At 33.1% G+C, this 16,719-nt stretch overlaps 1 protein-coding gene across 3 annotated transcripts in view; it reads left to right on the top strand.

Annotated features, from left to right (window-relative positions):
- Nucleotides 1-16,719, top strand: part of Pgant9 (Polypeptide N-Acetylgalactosaminyltransferase 9) — a 97,133-nt gene that overhangs the window by 46,042 nt on the left and 34,372 nt on the right. For all 3 annotated transcript variants that reach the window (XM_064357266.1, XM_064357265.1, XM_965305.4), the window contains one exon: nt 15,361-15,865. In XM_064357266.1, the coding sequence (XP_064213336.1) occupies nt 15,577-15,865 (289 nt within the window). In that variant the 5' untranslated portion in view covers nt 15,361-15,576. The remainder of the gene's footprint in view (nt 1-15,360; nt 15,866-16,719) is intronic.

Here is a 16,719-nt window from a genome sequence, read left to right on the forward strand (position 1 = left end):
CAAAATGTAGCATTTAAAAAAATAAAGTTACTTTAAACTCACTTTAGGATTGTTAGTTTTTCGAGCTTCACCAAAAGCTCTCAGTTATTATAAGAGATTTATATAAGTTGGTTAATTTTTTTTTTCATTTTTGGTTTTTGCATTTTTGGAAAATAACGGAATAACATCATTTCGCCGTTTTCAAACATTTTAATAGGTTTTGTTTTTATAAACGCAAGAATTTTTATTCGTCAAAGTTTTTAAATTAAAGAAAAAATTACTAAATAATTTCAAAAATTATGTAATTTTTTTACATTTTCTAAACTGGGTCCATAAATCACTAAACTGTACCGCTAACAGCATTATTTTCCTGTGTTTGAATGTTTTATCTTGTTTTTCAGTTAAAAGTAATTAAAGAAAATCAGTTTTAAACACGTTTTTCAACCAGAGGCGTATATTTTTCGTGAATTTTCTCAAAGAAAAGCTTCATAATCATAAAATTATTTTGAAAAATAGTGAAATTTTTGTATTTTTCAGGCGTTGACGCACGTTTGTGAGCTAGTGTTTGCATAATTTCTTTAGATAGAAACCATTATTTACAAATTTGGCCAAAAATTGCGTTATTTTTTTCTTTTTCGAACATTTTAGCAATTATTTAGAAAAATGTTTCAAACATTAGTAAAAAAAAAGTGTGTTCAGACTGAAGTTTCAAATCAATTGTGCGGTTTTTGAGCTTTTTGTCACATTTTTAGTTTGCTAAATTTTGTCAAAATATGCCCAAAAATCACTAATTTACTTACTTTGAGCACGGTTTTTTACAAAAAAAGCTCAGTTTATTTGCAACATTTTTCTAAATCGAGTCCAAAAATCCATAAAATCGGCCGAAAATCAAATTGTTTCGCTTTTTTCGAACATATTTTTGGGTTTTGCTTTCAAAAATACAAGGACGTTTTTCAAACACTTGTTACAAGGAATTTAACTCTGTCGTCGTATTATCCAAGGCATTCTTGATGTCAGAGTTACAACATTTGCGAAGAGTGCTTTGCAACAATTTTGTTTTTAAACAAACTAGATTTAGGAAGTTTAATTGAATTTGGATCTGAAAGGTTCACATTTCCCCTAGCTGACTTATTTAAAAACTAAACGACATGATAAGCTTGAAGTTTATTTTTCACAAAACAAAATAAAACAAGACAAAGTTATAAAAATCCTTCTCGCATATTTAATAGAACTGTCAAAATTTTGTTTGTTAAACAAAATTTTTGGCGTTTTTCCCAAAGGACGCTTTTTTCTTAATTTTTTTTCTATCATGTGATGCATAGACTTTTTAAATATACAAGTATCAAAAATGGCGTTCATAATAAAAACCAAAGTTGTGTGTTATATCTCTGACATCAAGAACGCCTTGGAAAAGGTGATAGCAGATTTTTTATAAAAAAATGACACTTTAAAAAATTCTAGTTCTTTTAGTTCTCGCTTTAAAAAATAAAAACGAAAATTTATTTTTTTATTTTTTTCAATAATTTAAAAACTAAAAATGACATCTCTTATTATAACTTATCATATCTCTTATAATAACTGAGATCCCTATGGTGGAGCTCGAAATTCCGACACCCTGTATACTACACATTAATGAGAGATAATAGAACGGGAAAGATGTGGAAAGAAAAAAACAGTAAAGAAAAATGTTATTAATATAGCTGTGCTGAATTTATAAGAATTACGCATAATAATAAAATTTTTGCCGACCAGTGCAATTATTAATATAATAACAGACTCGCTTTATTTTTTATTCAAAGGGCGCTTCCTTGAGGAATGGCACCAGATATCCCCCGTTATCAGCTTGTAGAATGAAGTGGTAGTGTTTCAGCGAAATGAAAGAGAATACGAAATCATTTTCATGTCGTGGAATTCCTGTGAGGGTTTCCATAAATAAAGCAAAATTTCAACTCATGTATGAAACAATAATAAAAATTAAAATTAATTGAAAATCATAAATGCCAAAAGAGAAATTCAGACGCACCGAATTTTAAAACGAGTGTTAATTAACAACAATATTTTGCGGGCAATTCTCAATTAAAAAACCACTGACCTACATCATAGCTAACATCCGCAATTTAACAATCTCGCCTGACCCAAAACATTACATAAGTCCAATCATAACAAACCAGTAGCAAAAATTCTAATTTCACATTTGCGTCAAAGATCGGATCAATCTCAATGTTCCAATTTCCTTGCCCTTACGCAAGCTGCTAGCTAGACCCAAGGGTGCTGTAGCACATGCTAGAAAGTCTCCCCCAATTTCCAGCTTGCCTAACAAATGTATGCCAGTGCGAGGGTTAAATAGGCCAATTTTTCAACGAGATAATGCGCACGCTCGCCGGTAAATACCAAGCGAAACGCAAAGTCTCTAACTTCGAAATGAAGTTGGCTACGTTTTAAGTCACGTGACCGGCCGCTTGACCAGTCACAGGGTTCAGAGCTGTCACGTGACCTCGAGCTGTGTAATAATTTATAGATTTAAGGCAGGCGTTCTGTTATACATAATTTGGCCAAAATTCCAGCACCGATCAGCTCTTAATAGCTTTTTAAATTTAAATGCTGGGAAGGAAAAAAAAGTTTTACTGTACTGTGCTTCTCTTTAAATTTTAAACAGCATTATTTTACACAAAAGCTGTTTTAATGAACGGACACATCAAAACTGCGGATTATTTGATACTTTGGTCCGCTCTTGTTGGGATATTTGCAACAGAATCCGCTTGATTGAAAGACGACACTCAATGGCATCGCATAAATAAAAAGAGAAACTCTTCCAATATTATCGAATAAATAATCGAAGCGTTTCAAAATACATAATATGCAAACAGTGTGAAAGTTTAATAAAGAAATTACGGTGGTCGGTCTCAGCAGAGGTCCGTTCTAACGAGCGTTCCTTATTAGCGAAAATTGCGGCAAAAAGTCAGTTCCCGGTGGCAATTCGGTAGTTTAGCATCCGCCATTAGCCGTTAATAATAATTTGCGTCGGCGTAAAATAAGCCAAAACATACACTTTTAAAATAATAACGTCGTCGACATTACCGTTACACCGCTGCATTAAATCAATTAATTACTGTCGGAAAATTGTTTATGGCGCGGAAATGGTACGAATTTACTGTTGTAATTAAACGAATAAATAGCCGAAGGGAAGTCTAATGAAGCGCCGTTTAACTTGAAAATAATCAAATTTGAGCGCGCGCCAGAGGTGCTGGATTTGCGAAAGAATTTTCAATGGTGGCTGAGGACGAGGGAAAGCTTTCAACGGGAAAGGGACGATGGATGTCATTAATTATTTTCTACTATACGGGATTAAGCCGTTATTATTAATTGGAGAGGTGGACGAGGGTTTATTGCGGAGGTGAGGCCGGGAAATGGACTGATTCCATTTCACTAATTGTTGGCCGCGCATCGGGAAATGGACACATTTTTCCACCGACGAATTTCGACTCAGCGAAAACAACGCCAATTTTTAGGAAAATAGAGGGAAATCAAAAAATAAGTTGAATCTTAAGTTGTCTAAAAACTCATAAAATGATAAGAGGATTACGAATTTATAGCCAGATTTGTGATTTTGAAGATATTTGGTTTCGCTTTGTAAAAAAATGAGCAAATCAAGAATAGAAATTTTTCACGACACAAAAGTGACGTTTACGTTTTGATACAAAAAAAATGGTTAACTGCAACAACAAAAACATTTCTAATTTCATTAAAATTCTAAGAAAATCTATTCATTTTAATGTATTTTAGGTCAAGCTGCTCAAAAAAATTGCCTTTACAAAAGTTTTCAGAAACCAAACTTAAATTTAAAAATTCAAGACTAAAATTTATTTAAAAAACGCTATTTTTTTAAGTCGAACACAAAACATTTTCAATTTTCTTAAAAAGTATTTCCGAAAATTATTGAAAATTGAATTAAACTAGTTTACTAGTTCTTGAAATAATGACCAACTTTTGGATAAGGTCAGGATGTTAAAAAATCAAAAAGTAATTCTGATGCTTTAAAAAATTCTGTAATCGTCAAATTTTATTTAAATTTTTTAAATATTTCTTATTTTATTTATATTTATAGATATTATATTTTATTTATTTATATTTATATATTTATTTTTATTTTATTTAAATTTATTTTATGTTTCCTAGTTTAATTTAATTCGTGATAATATTTTTTTAAAGTTGAAGATTATTAAAATTTATTTGAAAGACGCAACTTCTTTAAGTCAAACTTATAATTTGCATAAAACGTTTTCTATTTTTTTTAAATAATTTCCGGAAATTATTGAAACTTAAATTAAACTCTGTTTATTAGTTTTTGAAATAATGACCAATTTTACGATCAGATCAGGCTGTTGAAAAAAATCAAAAAGTAGTTCTGTTGCTTTACATACAAAGATGTAGTAACTAAATACAACGACAAAGAGGGTATTTTTTCTAATTCACCTTAGTTGGTACCAATTATTTGAAAAAAAAAATGGAAAATGGAAATTTAAAAAAAATATTGGGTAACTCTAGGCAGCTTGAAAACTAAAAGTTCTAGAGTTAATTTTACGTATTATAACACCTTTTGCACTAAAATTTGTTACTTTTGTGCCTAAACTTCTCTTCAGGATGTTTTTGGTATTCAATAGACACAAATATCTTTTTTTTTCAAACTTTGCTCAAGAACGTTTCAAGTCTTTAGTATAATTCTCTCGAATCCATAAATGTGCAAAATTTGTTAATAAGCTGGATTTTCAACAAACTCAGCTTGCAACACTTTCAGTTTTTTTAGAAACTATTAATTCTGAGGACCAGTGTTTAAAACATCGACCAATTTTTAGATCAAACTTCCAAAAAATCGGAAAATTGCTTTTTGAGATTTTCTGAAAAACAAATTTAATCTTAAATTGTCAGACTTTGTCCAAATAAAATTTCATAAAAATTAAAGTATAAGCTGTTTCAAAACTACAAAAACGCCAGCGTCGCATTTTACGGAATTATTTTTTTAAATAATATTGATAAAATTATAAAATAGTTATTAGTTATTAGATCTCTCTTTTTTGCATGAAGTACATGAATAATTTATAATTTATACAGCTGATATGTATGTAAAAAATTTGTTATTTTGCGAAATTTCTTTCTCATAAGGTGTGAACTAATTCGAATAAAGGCCAAAATTACGTTATTTTAATTTTTATTTAGCCAAAAAAATTACCCTCAAATGCTAAAATGACGTGATTAAATAATTTATTTTTCAATTTTTTAAGTGCTTCAAAAGACAATTTAAAAAAAAAATTAAGTTTTTCAGACAGAGAAACTGTTTAAAAAAAACGAAAAATAAGTTACTGCCTTTTTTTTGAAGCGTTTTCGCAGCCAAAAACTCAGTTATTATTACTTTGAGGCATTTTTTATTAATCATCCGCAAATTTATTATGTTTTTGAGTGAGAAAATCAAACCTACCTTTTGTAAATCAAAAATTAAAAAAAAACGCAATTTTTCAAGTTTAGCTAAGTTTTCAATTTTATTAAACATTATTCGAAAAAATCAAAAAATAACATCTATTTCTAACACCAATAACTAAAGACTTTCGAACTTGTAAGCAGTCTTGTTTTTTGGGCGCAATTTTCTGGAATATTTGGTCATTTGACCAAAAACTAGCACTTAAACTGTCAATATTGCTAGTTTGTCCACAATGCCACAAATCTCCCATTGATTTCCGATTAATTCCCTGTGGGATAAGTCACGTAGCCATTAACATAAGTGCGTTTCTCTCCGGAATGAAAAACCATCAACTGCGATATCGTATGCGTGTTTCCGGACGCGGAAATACAAGAAGGGAGCTAAAAGGATTTTGGCTAAAATCCGATGATTTGATTATATCGGGCTCGGGGTCGCATCGCCGCTAAAACAATAAAATACCACCGCGTCATGGCTGGCTGAATGCGACAGGTGGGAGACGCACAAAAGTGCTTTAATTGAAGCGAAAAGAATTGGTGGATGCGCCGGGTTTCCTCCTCCAAAAATTAAAAATTATATTCCTGCTGCTCGCACTAAAATTAATATACGAGCGGAATTACCCCAAGCTTACTGTCGTTATTTATTCCCACCGTTCGTTCTAATCTGCAGGAATCTGAAAAAATCCAGTTAAATATGATAATAAACGATAGTAAGCATGCGAGCATTTCCACAATTAACACGTTTCCAGCCGACACGAACACGCTTTTTTCGGAAAACACCGTTTCATTCCTCTAATGGAAGTTGTGTGTATCGAGATCTGCTTAATAATTCACGCAGATAAAAGTCGAAAGTTTTTATTCGACTCAATTTTTAATAATGGTAAAGTGAGTTTTCTGTGTGTGTGGCGAAGTTTTGTGATTCTTGTATAATTTACACACGCTTTGCATAATTATTTATGAATCGTTGGGACTTTTCATTTCACAAATGGATGCGCTGGCAATCAAGCTCATGCCTGTTTAATTAACTTTGAACACCTGTCAAATGCACAAACTTAACTTTAAGGTCGCAGCAAAGGTCGCACGTTTTATTGGATTAGATGAGCCGGAAAGTGGGCTTTTTCGAGTGTAGGTAATGTTTTATTTGAACTTTGCGACAGTGGTCGAAGGTCTGACCTCCAGGTCGCCGTTTTTTCCAAATTTACAATCTCCCGAGCATTTCATTAATTGGCGCTTATTTTGGGCATCGATCGCCTTGATGAAAAATTCAGCGCTGAAAACCAGCACCAAATTACCGTAATAATATCAAACGCCGGAGGGTAAATAAAGACAATTTATTTCGCCCTTTATTACTGTCTTCATTTTTATGATGGAGGTGCCGCTTCAACCTTTAAAAATATTTATCTTTCCCATACGGTCCGCGCCCTCAAAATTCAATTAAACTTAATGCGTGCTCTCCGACTGATAAATATTTGGAGGAGTTGGAGTTATTTTGAGGATCGGGCGCAGTTTATCAAGCGGGCCCTGATTGCCAATAGCAAGGGCATTGTTAAGACATGATTTACGTACAAGGCCTGACACCCAAAGTCATAATTTTGTTTTATTGCACGGATAATCGCGTTATTTATACGGAAAAATGCAAAATTATTTTCAACACAAATTTGTAACGTTCGCATCGGTTTTCGTTTCTCTTTCGCATTTTCTAACCGAATAAAATTAAGTTTTACGGATGGAAACGTCGCATCGGTTTTGCGTCCCTTAATCGATTTGTGTTTCATACAAAGCGACTTTTAAATTTTAGGTGAAGTAAGTTGTTTGTGTGCGGCTTTCGCGGCGAATTAATTCAAATTGTTGGAACAAATAAAAACAATAATTAAACGAAGTGTGTTAAATCTGGTGTAAAATGGGCGCAACTCCGTTTCATTACGTTTCTAAACATCTCTCGCAATGGAAAACCAGAAGATAACGAATGTTGCTTGTGCGGAGTTAACTGAAACTCGAATTAATATTCCGGGATCCTCTCTCTATTCTCTATTTCGAGTCGAGCTTCATTATAATTTCAAAGTGGAAAAAGACCAACGTATCTGTAGGGGCGCCTGACACTGAATTTACAACAAATTGGAATTTATGCGCGAGAATCAAAGACGTTTAAATTTTAATCGACGAAATAAAACCAAAGCTGACGTGCGAATTATTCACGGTGCTGCTGCACTGACAAGCGAAATTAGACAAAAAAACACGAGAAGTACGTGCCACTATCACAGACGACAAAATTTAAATTCACCCAAAATTATAATCAACGAAATATTCGAAGACATATTCATGTTTTTTTATTAGTTATTCGAATGAGAATGTGGTATTACTACTGTTTACCCAAAATTTTCAAAAAAGTAAATTTTTAGATGCGGAAATAATAATTTTTCGCCGGTTTTAGCAAAGTTTGGGAAAAAATATGCTAGAACGTAACAATTGACACGATATTTGATCAAAGTGCTTTTTTAATTAATTTTATATTTTACAAAGTTTTGTATTTTTTGATAAATAGTGTCCTAAAATGCTACAGAAAGCAACAGCAATTTTATTTTCAGACTAATTTAGTGTTTTAACAATATCTCAGAAAAAATTGCGTTTTTAGATTAAAAAGCTTGAGATATGGCAAAAATATTACTTGTTGTTGTTTAAGTTTTGATTAGTTTTGGCCAATTTAAATGTGTTTTTGCAGGGATTCTTTAAAATGGAAAAATATTGTCACTTCCTCTCTTAATTGTGAAAAAAAGCTAACAGTTTTACGAAAACATAAACAAAAAAGGGCAAAAATAATGCAGATTAACGTATATTTACGGTTTTGGCTGAAAAATGTGTTTCGAAGCGGAAAAAACGGTCTCATTTTTTACCAAATATCGGAAAATTTATATTAAAATGCTTGGAATGATTTTCAATAATATTTTATCTAATGATTTTATACATTTTTTTCCGAACTATTTAAACATTTTATAAAGTTCCGGAAAATATTATATTAGTTTTGATCAAGTTTGGTTAAGTCAGGTCGGGTCACGTAGTATCTAGTGATCTTATATTTTTTGACAAACAACTAATTGATTAACAATCTAAAAGTTCGATAAACGCGAATATATAATATAATTTTTGAACAAATTTGTTTAAGTCTGGTCAGGTCACCTAGGATCTAGTGATTTTATGCTTAATTTTTTGCAAATTAATTAAACAGCGTTCAAAAAGTTTAATAAAGGCGAAAATATAGCATTATTTTTGACCAAATGTGGTTAAGTCAGGTCAAGTCACCTAGGTTCTAGTGATTTTATACTTTATTTTTCGCCAAGTAGTTGAATAAAGTCTTAAAACGTTCGATAAAAGCGAAAATAAAGTATTATTTTTGACCAAATTTAATTAAGTCAGGTCAGGTCACTTAAGACCTAGTGATTTTTTACATTATTTTTTGCCAACTAATTGAATAACGTTTTAAAAAAAATCGATAAAGGCGAAAATATAGTATTATTTTTGATGAAATTTGGTTAAGTCAGGTCAGGTCACCTGGGATCTAGTAATTTTATACATTATTTTTGCGAACTAATTAACAACGTCCTAAAAATGCGAAAATAAAGAATTATTTTTGACCAAATCTGGGCACGATTTATGAAAAACATGGTAATTTTATTGGTCTATAGAGTTCACTGAATTTTTTTAAACAATTGTGTTTATGCCAAAATCGCCGAAAAGTGGAAAAATAACGCTATTTCTGATTTGATTTTTACTCAAACGTTCGAAATTGTTAGAAAATGAAAAATTGGTCCATAATTCTTTACTTAATTTTGTAAAATTGTAATGTGAGTTTTTTTAAAATCTGTTCTGTCACCTTTTAAATTATTAAACTGCGCCTTTGTGGTTGACACGAATGACTCATGCTTGCCAATATCAAGCAATCATAAAGCACTTAACACACGAATTGTAATTATTTAATTTAGTCATAACTGGTTATGCGGCAACACTATTGAACTATTGTTTATTATAACTACATGTTCATGAATACATTATTGTTTACATAACTGTACATCACTCATGAAATAAGAATTTTCCAGCCTCCTCAGTCGAATCCCACATTAAGAAATTAATCTAACATTTAACGTAATTGCAATTAATTACAACCTTAGCACATGATAATAATAATACGAATGTCGTACAGAAATCTAACTCCACGTATTAAATTAAATGTCAACCGAGAATCGGAGAAACAAAAGACGGAAGTAATGATCGTTGCTTTCATATCATATCTACTCTTGGCCTACATTAAAGCTATCTGTGACATTGGAAAGTCATCACAAAGTGCGAATCAACAAACACTGCCAATTTTTAATTCTCCAAAACACGTTTCCTCAATCTCGATAAATCCCAATTAAAAGTGTTTCTTTGTAATTACCATCACAATAACTGATAAGAAACCCATTTGACATTTCGCGCATTCCGATCAGCATCCCAAAAATGAAAGTTGCGGTGCTGTGCATGGGTTTTTACCGTATCTTGACCCATCACGACCCATTGTATCGATTCCCAGCCGAAAAAACCGCGCTAAAGTTGTCAAAGTTGGTCCAGAAATACGGGAAATTTTCTCTGACAACTTTGTAATCCTCCTTACGAGAATTAAACAACTTTATTACTCTCGCTGGGTGTGGGGGGCGGCAAAACAAATCGATTTTAATTATACAAGTCTTTGTTTCGCTGCGAAAAATTGTGCAAGAGTTTCATTACGGGTTTAAAGGTGAGCGGTACACACCTTTCAGATGGGTTTATGAGCCGTTCCGCAAGTTTCTCCAGATAAATCGACTCAGAGGAACGGGAAAAAGACGTTTTACCAAAGTGTGTTTTTGCCCCAGTTAAGTTGGGCCAACATTTTTACTCAAAAACAAAAACATACATTAACAAAAATGGGCAAACATTTTTTTGGCTGAAAAATGTGCTTCGAAGCGGAAAAAACGGTCTCATTTTTTACCAAATATCGGAAAATCTAATGATTTTATACGACATTATTTTTTCCGAACTATTTAAACATTTTATAAGGTTCCAGAAAACGAAAATATAGCGTTAGTTTTGATCAAATTTGGTTAAGTCAGGTCAGGTCACGTAGTATCTAGTGATCTTATATTATATTTTTTGACAAACAACTAATTGATTAACGTTCTAAAAAGTTCGATAAACGTGAAAATATAATATTATTTTTGAACAAATTTATTTAAGTCAGGTCAAGTCACCTAGGATCTAGTGATCTTATGCTTAATTTTTTGCAAATTAATTAAACAGCGTTCAAAAAGTTTAATAAAGGCGAAAATATAGCATTATTTTTGACCAAATGTGGTTAAGTCAGGTCAAGTCACCTAAGTTCTAGTGATTTTATACTTTATTTTCTGCCAAGTAGTTGAATAACGTCTTAAAAAGTTCAATAAAAGCGAAAATATAGTATTATTTTTGACCAAATTGGATTAAGTCAGGTCAGGTCACTTACGACCTAGTGATTTTATACTTTATTTTTTGCCAACTAGTTGAATACCGTCTTAAAAAGTTCGATAAAAGCGAAAATATAGTATTATTTTTTAACAAATTTGAATAAGACAGGTCAGGTCACTTAAGACGCAGTGATTTTATACCTTATTTTTTGCCAAGTAGTTGAATACCGTCTTAAAAAGTTCGATAAAAGCGAAAATATAGTATTATTTTTGACCAAATTGGATTAAGTCAGGTCAGGTCACTTAAGACCTAGTGATTTTATGCTTTATTTTTTGCCAACTAGTTGAATACCGTCTTAAAAAGTTCCATAAAATCAAAAATATAGTATTATTTTCGACGAAATTTGGTTAAGTCAGGTCAGGTCACCTAGGATCTAGTGATTTTATACATTATTTTTTGTGAACTAATTGACTAACTAAAAAAAATTGCTAAAGGCAAAAATATTTATTTGTATCAGTTTTGGGGTCGACCTGATGATATTTGCGGGAATTTATGCGCTCGCCTCGTTGTCTAATTCCCTTGGTAATTTGTGGAGCGTCATACGAGCACACACCCTACTGACATGACAAAAGGGCTGTAATTAGGTGTATATGTTATCATTAGCACTCTGATTAAGGTAATGCTTGGTAATACGTTAAAAGCATCGCAGCGTACAAACGTCAACGGAGGTGGATTGCCTTCCGGTCTTTTTGTTCTCTTGATGGAAATTAATGCCGTATGTGTCGTTAAATGAAAACACTCGGACTTATAAATTATTTATATCGACTCGGAAGGCGTCCTAATGGAGGGACGTGCACTTTTTTTTTCGCAAATTTTGTCGGCGAAAATCGGGATTTGGGCGCTGAGAGGTTTATAAATAGCACTACTGAAACTTAAACAAGGTTTAAATCCAGTTTTCATGTAAGAAGATAAAATATTTGCCATGCTGGAGTGTCACGGTGTGGTATTAATCCAGGTGGAGGAAGCTTTCCAATTAAACGAAAAATTAATATTTGTTGAGTAAAATCCATTAATTCGCTTTTCTCGTTATTTATCGCAAATCTGCACAAATGATTATTTTAATAAAGTGCTAATTTGAGCGATCAATTGGACATTTTCAATTCAATTGAATAATCCCCGATCATTATCGTCAGTGTTTTAACCACGATTTAATTATACGTTTTTTCCCAGTATTTTAATAAAAAACGAAAAATTTTCGAACGGTGGCTTGGTATAGTTTTTCCTGAAATTGTCCCTTGTTGGGGCGCTTTTCCGAAATGCAGTCGGAAAAGTGTGTAAGCGCCGCTTAATACGTCGACGACATCGCCGGTTAATTTTTAATGAAAAGCGCTGAACGGAGCGAAACTTGCGAAGCTGCACGTTATTTTTCCGCGCTAACTTTAAATTAATCCGTTAATTTTTAAAGAGGTGAAGAAATTTATGTTCGTGACATCGTTTTAATTTCGTTGTGATTATCACAACGGGCTCGAGGAATTTCATAAGATTCGCATTCGGATGGTTTTTAATTTGAAGGTGAACACGATCGTGACGATGATCACATTTCTTGTCTTTCAGACGATTATAAATAGATACAGTCTTTACATAATAACCGCTGTGATTTATTGAGGCCTTGGCAAGGGTAAAGCGACTTTTCTGCGGTAAATCCCCGAGAAGAGATAATGAATACGTTGCTCCAGAGCGTCATAATTGCCTAAATATGCCGGCAAGTTTGGCGCAACTTTTCAAACTGTTGATTGGTTTCGGCGAATTTTTACACCTGTGCCGAGTTTTCGAGCCATTTTCCTGTCTGTCTAACTCGTTTTCTCGACTGAGTTGGCTCTGAACTCGTGCATCCCTATTTTCCGGAGCAGCATTCGGGAGAAGCATGTAATTTGACGTTTGATGTTATGCAGTGTTAGCGCGGTCATGTGTGCAAGTAAACAATAACCAATTTTGTCGTATCTTTGAAATTAAGATAATTGAGTGTTGCATTTCCGGGAAAAGGCAAACTTCTGCCATAAGCCGGAGCCAGCCAACTAGTGTCTGGAGTTGGGGCCATTAGGAGCGCGTATTATGCAAATTAGCCCAAAATGGTTAATAAATAAAAAGAAATTATTGCGGCAAAAAAGTGACTTATTTTGTAAATCTTCACGATTCGCTGACGTCCCACACAATACAGAATTTGAATTTTAAATTCTCCTTTTATGCAAATCGGCATAATTCCAGTCCGGTTTTTCCCGGAAGGAAAAAAAAACGGATTTCTACCCCCAAATTAAATTATAACAAAACAATCCGAGATAACTAGCACCGGACAAATTGACGATGATTAATCGCCGGAACATGCGATTCCGGGACTTGACAAACCGGCCTCCGGGGAGATAACGCCGGAGGAAAAATCGCAACACATTATTCGATTCCGATTGATACTTATGTACCACAAACAAGTGATAAATCGGTGCCTTATTGTGGCTTACAATTGGCAAATTCTGCCTTTTTTATTTTTTTAAATAACTAAGAATTTTTCTGAAAATTTGAAAATTTACTCGCACTATGTTTATTTTTTATTATATTGTTTTGTTTTTATTACACTTTTGTAAAAGAAGTTTATTCTTGGACACTGTCAAAAAATTTATTTTTCTTTGTAAGAAAGTTTTGCATTTCTTAATACTATGGATATCTAAAGGTTAGGATACGACAAATAAAACGTTCCCGTTCTCGGTAGTTCCGTTAAAGTCACCAGAGAGCGCTGTTCTATTAGCGTCTAAATTTCCAGAGCAATGATTTTGAAAAAACTGTTGTATTTGTATAACGGTTAGCACAAAGTAAACATAAAAAATACTCTCAGATAGAGCATGAAATTCTCAATAATGAGACATAAACATAATGCAAAAATTTTATTGCAAACTATATTTAAAAAAACTTCAAACTTTTATCAATTTACACTCTGCCCCATATTTTTTAAAACGCTGCAAATACGGTTACTGATGCAAGAAAAATGTTCGAAAAAAAGTTATAGAGAATTAAATTTCCTACAAAAAAGTCCGCGAGACCATATCTCTATCTTCAACGATTTAGGCCCCAAAGTCGTTCAAAGACACTCAAGCTACGGATTTGCTTTATTCTGCCGGTGGTCAAGTATTTGAAAGTTAATTTGTACCTAAACCATTGAAGATAGAAATATGGTGTCGCGGACTTTTTTGTAGAAAATTTAATTCTCTACAACTTTGTTCCTTACACTTTTTTGTATCTTTAACCGTATTTGCAGCGTTTGCAAAAATATAAGGTAGAACGTAAATTCATAATTCTAAGCGATATTTTTTTGCGCACCGTCGCATATTTATCAAAACGCTGGGAAAACAGTTCAAGATACAAAAAAAGTGTAAGGAACAAAGTTGTAGAGAATTAAATTTCCTATAAAAAAGTCCGCGACACCATATTTCTATTTTCTACAGTTTCGGTATAAATTAACTTTTTGTTACCTGACTAACGATAAAATGAAACGAATCTGTCGCTTCAGTGTCTTTAGGGCCTAAACCGTTGCCGATAGGCATATGGTCTCGCAGACTTTTTTGTAGGAAATTTAATTCTCTACAAGTTTCTTCTAAAGATTTTTCTTGTATCTTCAACCATATTCGCAGCGTCTTGAAGAATACCGAGCGAAGCACAAATTTTAAATTTTAAATAATTTTTTTCTCATGTTTTTCATGAAAATTTTTGTTTCAGTTTTTCTTAGTCTGTTAAGCGTGCAAATCTCAACATTTCAGCATTTTTTTCCAAGTAATTAGTGAATTGGTTGTATTTATATTCATTTAAAACAATTTCACACTGAGACTGAAGCGCGCCCATTTTCACTCCACCGTACTACTTTTTTGGGTTCAGAAAATCCTGCGATCTCGTTTCGTTTCCTAACTTATAGTGCTCCGTAGTAGAAACATAAAACTATAAAAACTATAAGAAAGATTTGATTTTTAAAATGTGCAAGGTCTCAAGTAATGCTGGTAGGAGTGGAAGGTGGACATTCTTTCTTATTTTTTTTTGTTTGAATTTGCAAAAATGTTGTCTTGTTATTCCGAAAAATAAATTTTCTGGTCGAATTTGCCAAAGCTTTAAAAACTATTCGGCCAATCTCCTCGCTTGTTTGGAATTATCTCAAAACGCTGGAAATGTGTCTCCATTTCTATTCCGTCGTCCGTCCCTCTAAATATTTATCACCGGAAAAACCCCCGAGTTTGATAAATGCCTCCATTACTTCGCTTTAAGAATCCGGGAAAAATTGAAAATGATTCGGACGTGTTTATTTCCGCTCCAAAGCGTGGAATATTGTCGGCTGGATCACCGGAAGCGCGCCAATAATCGCCGCTTTTAATTCTAATACCTCCAACTTTTCGACATTTGGTGTCATTTTTGACGTTTTTGTTTCAGATGATGGAGTCTCTCAACCTCACACATCTCGCCGTTTGCACGCTCTTATCCCCCTTTGACAAACCTCACCTCTTGTGCACCTTTCTGTGATAAACCGTTATCATAGTGTTATCATGTCAAAATGCTAATCCGAAAGTTTAGATAAGAAGATAAAGACGTGGAATAGTGTGTGTGCGCGTGTGTAAATCCTCGAAATATTCGTGTACAAGCCTGACGATGGGCGTGTTGTGGAGGAAACGTTCGTTCTTGTTGAAACTAATCGTGATTGTGGGGACGGCCTGGTTTACGATAGCTTTTCTCTTGTACAATGACGACAGAGGCTCGAATCGTATTCCGGTGCCGGTGGACGATGAACAGGACGCAGTGCCGCGAGTTTTGCCCTTCAGGAGGGAACCTCCACACCGGGAGGCGCCCAAGAAGGAGGAGGAGAAGCCGGTCTTGCTACCGCCAGCGAGCAATGCAGGGGAGATGGGCAAGCCGGTGGTGCTGCCCTCCAATCTTTCAGGTAAACGAAAATAACAACAATAAACAGAAAATCATATATTTCTTTAAAGTAATAAAAAAAGAGTAAAAAAGTAATAACAATAATAGTACATAATGAAAAACACAATAATTAACATAGTGGTAAATATTTAGATAAGATTTATTGATGCTACGAATTATTTTACATAGGTCAACATTTATATAAAATTCGAGGTAAAATTAAAACATTTAAACACATAGTCAACATTATCTAACAAAACCATGAACTCATGATACTTCTGAAGTAGACGCAAACACACGTAACTATTTTTTATTGATTTTTGATCAAAGACAACGCCCAATAATTTAATATTTTTAACCATTTTTAGTTCAAATTTTTCAAAATGTGTGTTGAATTCAGTTTATTTAAGTCTAGACTACGGAAGACTATAACTTAGGAGACGAAACGATTTTCCGATCCTAAAGACATAGTACAGTAGAGTAGAAATGAGGGCGCTTTGAGCGTTATATCGTCTCGGTGCCAAATCGTTTCAAATTAATTTAAGTTCAACAAAGTCACTAATTATCGCAAAAAAATGCAGAAATGTTGAGCTCTGCACTCTTAACAGACTGACAGAAACTGAGGACTAAAATTTTCATAAGAAACATGAGGAAAAAATTATTTAAAATTTAATATTTGCGCTTTTTCTTATATTTTTCAAAACGCTGCGAATACGGTTAAAGATACAAGAAAAAAGTTAAGAAGAAAGTTGTAGAGAATTAAATTTACTTTAAAAAAGTCCGCGAGACTATATCTTTATCTTCAACGATTTAGGCCCTAAAGACTTTCAAAGACGCTGAAGTAACGGATTCGTTTCATTTTACTGGTGGTCAAGT

This window comes from Tribolium castaneum, chromosome 6 (genome assembly GCF_031307605.1).
Source record: "Tribolium castaneum strain GA2 chromosome 6, icTriCast1.1, whole genome shotgun sequence".
NCBI lineage: Eukaryota > Metazoa > Arthropoda > Insecta > Coleoptera > Tenebrionidae > Tribolium > Tribolium castaneum.